The sequence below is a fragment of the Solanum verrucosum genome, unplaced genomic scaffold (genome assembly GCF_900185275.1).
Source record: "Solanum verrucosum unplaced genomic scaffold, falcon-dt-bn FXZP01000010.1, whole genome shotgun sequence".
Classification (NCBI taxonomy): Eukaryota; Viridiplantae; Streptophyta; class Magnoliopsida; order Solanales; family Solanaceae; genus Solanum; species Solanum verrucosum.
Window position 1 is genome coordinate 1,082,235 of NW_026020633.1, and position 6,632 is coordinate 1,088,866.

Sequence of the window (6,632 nt, forward strand, 5' to 3'; positions counted from 1 at the left end):
AATGTAGAAAATATGGGTTAGCACAAATAATGCACTAAGTATAGAAGCCATGCAGAAAAATAATTGAAACATGCATAAAAGGGACATTTAGTTGAAATCATGTTTTTATCAAGTTTAAAAGCCCTTAGGTACATTTATGAAGAAACATAAGTCAAACGAACATATCATCAACCTAAAGCCATACTAGTACAATGCAAAGGTAAGATCCCATAACCCTACCAAATGCTTAGTATCACATTTAAGTCACCAACAACATACATATCATACCGTTGCCTCATTCATAACCAGTATACATAAGTAAGGAGTCATTCATATTCATAACTTGTAACAAGTAAAGTCAACCTTAACATTCATACATATCATACATACATAATCCATAAGTCTTCATAACATAAGATAACCTCACCATAACCCCTCTTAAAGTCTAATTGTGCAATTATAAGTGAAGTCTCATACCCCCCCACTCATACTAAGTAGTACCTCTTAAGAAGTCATAATAAAAGTCCATGTTCTTATCATAGTACATATTCGAATCATATAGGGATAATAGCCTTAACTGACATAGACCATGTAAGTGACATGGAATCCGATGTTCTACACCTACACCAAAAAGAGGTGTCCTACTTGCCTAAGGTAGAACGTACATTTTAGCTTTTAGGTGGATCCACTAGCTAAAGACCTATGTGGGCACATAGTTATGGGATAGGAAGATTGCTACTAGAAACCCTAACTACTAACGTGGAGGTTTCCATCTCATGAGATAACCATAGTGGGAACCCAACAACTAGCGTGAAGGAACCCATCTCATACTCATATCCACTCGGTGCTAAGCATAATTTCCTTTAAAAGTCACATTAAGTCTTTACTTAATTTTAGGTTCATGAACGAATGCACTAGGAACTCAACCCAACAAACATCATAATAGCTCATAGATTCATTAGTTGAGGATGTACTTTCAACCATGTAATCATCAACATGTGAGTAAACCTTTCACATCATATTCATAGTGTGTTCATGAGAATGGCCTTTCAATCAACACAACAAGTTTATCATAAATATACATACATACTTCATGCATAATCAAGTGTAAGGGTATAGGGAAGAAGGATCTTGCATCAATACCACAAGCACACAATAGTCATAGGATCATCACTATCTAAGTGAATCACAAGTTCATATACAATCCTCATCAGCATGTATAAACCCTAGCAAGTTGCCCTTTAAGGCTAAGAATAAAGATCAACCCTAATTTCTAGAATTACCATATTAGATAGAGATATATCATGATTCAACAACATAATCAATTGTCAAGCTCCCATCATCAATCAAGCCATACCATAGTTCACAATTTAGGAAGAGAGGGAAATCATGGGTCCAAGAAACATTTTCATCAAAATCCAAAAATACTCCTACATTCCAATAATAAATCATCATAATCAACCAAAATAAACCATAGTTAAATAATGGAAAACGTTTTGGAAGAAGACCCATGTCATAGATTGAAAACCCTAGGTTTGGGGAATTTGAAATCTTGAAAACATAATTTGAAGGGGATCTTTGGGTGATAGCTTCCCAAAGATGAAAAGCATCCATACCTTGACTAATAAACTCTAAGAAATTTCTAGAAGAACCTTTGGAATCCACAAACCCTAGCTTCAATAGCTCATTTCTTCTTCCTTGAGTTTAGAGAGAGAACTTTTGAGAGAAGATGGTTTTTCTTGGGTTTTCTCTTTTATTCTCTAGGAGTAACTAAATTGGAGGAAATTTGACTTTAAAAGGTTTATATACTTGTTAGGAAAAGAGTATGAAAGTGTTGGTTCATGTTTTGGAGGGATTACTTAAAGACCCTAACTTAAGTTTTAAAAACTGCCCAAGGCACGCTTGAGCTCGCCCTTTGGCCCTTCTTGGCTCGCCAAGGGCATTAGGCGGCACGCCTAATCGACCCTTGGCTCACCTAAAATTACCGAATGCTCCCTAAAGGAGTCATTCACTTGGGCAATAGGGCAGGCTCTTAGGCGATTCGCCAAGTGGGCATCCTCAAAACTTGGGGGTTGTTTTACATACACCTCCTTTTTCAGATACCCATCAGGAAGGCACTTTTGACGTCCATTTGAAACAGCTTGAACTCCATATAAGTAGCAAAAGCTATTAAAATTCTGATGACTTCCATTCTGGCTGCAGGTGCAAAGGTCTCATCATAATCAATCCCATCCTCTTGATTATACCCTTGTACCACTAATCTTGATTTGTTTCTGGTGATGGTTACATGCTCGTCAAGCTTGTTTCGGAAAACCCATCTAGTCTCTATAATGGTTCTATTGAGAGGTCTGGGGACCAGGTGCCACACTTTGCTCGTTTCAAACTGATGAAGTGTTTCCTGCATTGATGTTACCCAGTCAGCATCCTTTAAGGCCTCTTTGATGTTCCTAGGTTCGATAGTGGACATAAAGGCTGAATACGCAATTAGATTTCTTGTTTTGGATCTAGTTTGTATTTTAGAGTCAAGTAGAGAAACAAGATTTTCCAGAGGATGGGAAGATTGATGATCCATTCGGACTTTCTTGTTATCTCTTCCTCAAGATCAGCAGCAAATTTATCTTCTTCAGGCTCTTTGTTCTAAGAGTCTCCCTCCTGAGCTGCACCAGAGGGACCAGGTTCCTTTGTGGGTTCTGCATTGTTTCCTTCATTTGAAACTTGTTCATTACCAGGAGTTTGGATTACCCTGTCTTGTTGACCCTCCATCAGTTCCTCCAATTCAATGTCTTCACTATGTTCAGCTTTGTTCTTATCATCAGATTCATCAAATATCACATGCATACTTTCTTCAAAACACAGAGTTCTTTTATTGAAAAATTTGTATGCCTTGCTGGTAGAGGAATACCCAACAAACACCCCTTCATCACTCATGGCATCAAACTTGCCAAGATCATCCTTTCCATTGTTTAACACAAAGCAATTGCAACCAAAGGGCTTCAGATGAGCAATTAAAGGTTTCTTGTCATTCAGCAACTCATAAGGGGTTTTCTTGATTACTGACATGATGAGACATCTGTTTGTAACATAGCAAGCTATGCTGACTGCTTCTGCCCAAAAGTTCGTTGCAAGTCCTGAGTCAATCAACATGGTTCTAGCAATATCCACCAAGGTCATGTTCTTCCTCTCCACAACCCTATTTTGCTAAGGAGTTCTTGGTGCAGAGAAATTGTGATGAATTCCATTTTCAGCACAAAAGCCTTCGATTTGAGTATTTTCAAACTCTGTACCATGGTCTGATATGATGCTTGCAATCTTGCAGTTAATCTTCAGGTGAATTGCTTTGGCAAAAGTGATCAGTAATCCGGTTGTCTCATCCTTAGTCCACAAAAACATGTTCCAGGTGAACCTTGAGAAATCATCAACAATTACCAGAATGTACTTCTTGCCTCCTCCGCTTTGAATTCTGACAGGTCCACATAGATCCATGTGGAGAAGTTCTAGTGGTCTGGTTGTGCTTACACCTTTCTTGGGCTTGAAAGATGATCTTGTTTGCTTCCCCCTTACACAGGCATCACAAACTTTGTTGTCAGAAAACTTCAGCTTAGGCAATCCACAGACCAGGTCCCCTGCAACAAGCTTGTTCAGCAAAGGCGAGCTCACATGTCCCAATCGTCTATGCCATAGATTTGCATTGTTAGTCTGAGCACTTAGACATGTGAGACTGTCCCCTTCTATTGAGTCAAGATCTGCAACATACATATTTTTTAACTCTTTTAGCAGACATAACAACTTTGTTAGATACACAGTTACTAACTAGGCACACAAAAATTTAACTTTATTTCCCTTATCGCAGATTTGAGATACACTTCACAAATTATATTTCAAACCATTCACATAATAAACATTGTCTATGGAAGGTTCTGTTGATCTTCCTATTTTCCCAATTTCGAGAATGAAACCCTTTTTCCCATCACCAAATGACACACCACCACCCTGGTGTGCATCCAAAGAGAGGAAGTTTTGAGTGTCTCCAGTCATATGCTTTGAGCATCTACTATCCATGTACCAGCATTGATTGCTTCCTCTCTTCTGCACAAGAATCACTTATTAGACTTAGGAACCCACTTGAGATAGAGTTCCCAAAAACTGTCAAAAGGTTTAATAAGAAACTTTCTTATCCCATGGGGGCAAAGTATTCTTGCTAAAATGGTGGTTGGGACCAGGTACCTTTTTCTTTTCTACATTTATTTTTCTTGACTTGAGGAAGTTCTCCTGGCTTTCTTTTACTCTTTTTAGAGACTCACAATTTTACTTCAGATGACCATTTCTTCCACAATGGGTACACAAAAGATTGTCAGAGACATAGATATATTTACTGTGAGGATTGTAGGGAGGTTCTATATGTCTACAACTTAAGCCCTTTTTGCTGTTGAACTTCTAATTAGCTAAGTTTGAAAGGATCTTAGACGAATCAATCCATTTCAGGGAATGGTTTAGCTCTTCTTTGATCTTACTTGAGTCCTTCATTAGTTGAGAATTATTTTCAAGAGAAACAACTAATTTAGACTCAGATGCCTTTAACTTCTCTTCTAATTCAACCTCAAAGCTACTGAGTTTTCCTTTCCCACCCTCAGAGGTACTAGGTCCCTCGTTGGGCTGCAGACTCTTAGATTCTAGAATAACTACCCTAACGCTCATTTCAGGCATTTAAGAGTTAAGGGCTGCCTTTTCATCCTCACATAGACTCAGTTTTTCACTTAACATCATATTTTCAGTGGTTAACTCATCTACTGAGTCAATTAGTACAACAACATGTTTTCTCAATCTCTTAATGGATATATTCATGCAACTAATCAATGAGGGATGAATAGGAAAATCTATAAGCTCCTCCCTTGCTTGGTGTTGCTTGGCATCCTGTATCACTACAAACTAACAAAGAAACAGTTGTATCATGGTCAAGGGGGGAGGGAAAGTAGAGAACAATCGAGGAAAACGGAGAAAAATGAATTCAGTAGAATGTGAGAAGCACTCGTCGAGACCTTGAAAGGAAACCATTACTACTGTAATGGAGAAAAGGAGCATCTTCAATTAATGTCAAATGATACAGATGGCCTGAAAGAGAAATTCATAATAGGTTCAAGCCTTTCATATTCTTCAACAAAATATTCCATGAATCTGATTGGGAATACATTACATTTGTGTATGGTATTTTATATATTTATGAGTAGTGAAAGAGACTCATAGGGAGAACTTGAGAGAAGACTCTCCTACATCCTATTATTTTTTAGGCTTAAGTAATCTACTATCCTTTAAAGTTGTCTGCATATTTACTCAGACACCTCAACTAGGGTTAGTATCTATTGAACACCTAAATTGTTCAAAATGTGTTCTTATTAAACACAAAATGCTGATATGGCAGAAAAATTATTTTTCACTTTCCTTTGGCGCGTGAAGAAATCTGAAATCGTATTTTATTTTCATTTTCGAAAAAATAATTTTTTTTAAATAAACTATGTAATTGGATTTGTAAAAAGAAAGAAGATTGAAGACTTTTGGACACCGTTTCTTCATCACTCTTGGATGAGTTTCCCTCTATATCTTTCTCTCACGTATTAGGTATGAAAAATACGTTTTTTATTAGAATTGAATTTGTAAGTAATTTGATAAGATGTTGAGTTTTGTGGTTTGTGAAAAGAAATGGTGCATGGAAGAAGATGAAGAAGAAAGAGGGTTGGGGTAGCATGGGGCTAGGGCTGGGTAGAAAATGTATTTGAAATAAATTTTATTTTTTAATTTAAAAAATATTCTTCTAAAATTTTTGGGGTTCACTTGTCACATGTCATCTTTTCATTAATCATTTTGTCATGTCATCGAAAGTGCATCCCACACACTACAAAAAAAATTTGTTTATTATAGAAAAATGTCTAATAGGAACAAGTTTTGTATAGATAAAAGTGTTCAATCGGTAATAGTCTTAGTTGAAGTGTTTAAATGAATATGTGGACAACTTTGAGAGAATGTCGATGACTTAAGCCTATTTTTTAAGTGTAAAGATAAAATGTCCAATTAATCATTTTTTTCTCTGATACCTCTTTATTATTAGCACACCAAGCTTTATTGGACTTGATGATTAGAGCCCTTGAACATAACGAATTGCATATGATTATGTTTTAAATGTGTTTACAAGTTGTATTTTACCTATTCATGTATAAACAGGAAGAACCGCATATGAAAGAGTAATGACAATAGCAAAATATGTTTAAAATTAAACATCTACTAAACAAATTTACTACGAATTTTGCCATTTCATTCTCTTCTTTTACAAAACTCATTATGAACAAAGAAGGAAGCAATGAGCATTAGTAGCATTGAATCACAAACAAACCGACTTGTTAATATCTTAATATGCATTTGTTGAAAAGAATAGCTCAACCTTGGGAGATGCTCTAGGAAAACGCATCAACTCTTTGCTGATATTTCCTTCTTCCCTAAACCCTGAGGTTTTCTCTTGCTTAATGTTCATCCTAACCAAAGATGGAGCACGGGCAAACAATAACTTTATGAAGAACAACTCGGATTTTGAACCCCTAAAACAATGCATAACGACATCTTCAAGTTTGTTGATCAGCAGTCGGTCCAAGCAGGCTGGTTTGTCC

The 6,632-nt window shown here is 36.6% G+C and overlaps 1 protein-coding gene across 1 annotated transcript; it reads right to left on the reverse strand.

Moving 5' to 3' along the window:
- Positions 1-2,074: 2,074 nt before the first annotated feature.
- On the reverse strand, positions 2,075-2,551 carry LOC125812052 (uncharacterized mitochondrial protein AtMg00820-like). Its single transcript, XM_049491547.1, has one exon. It carries the CDS (start codon positions 2,549-2,551, stop codon positions 2,075-2,077), a length of 477 nt encoding a protein of 158 aa, XP_049347504.1.
- Positions 2,552-6,632: the final 4,081 nt, after the last annotated feature.

Coding starts and splice junctions, on each gene's coding strand:
- LOC125812052 (XM_049491547.1), bottom strand. CDS start 2,551: ATGGATCATCAATCTTCCCATCCTCTGGAAAATCTTGTTTCTCTACTT.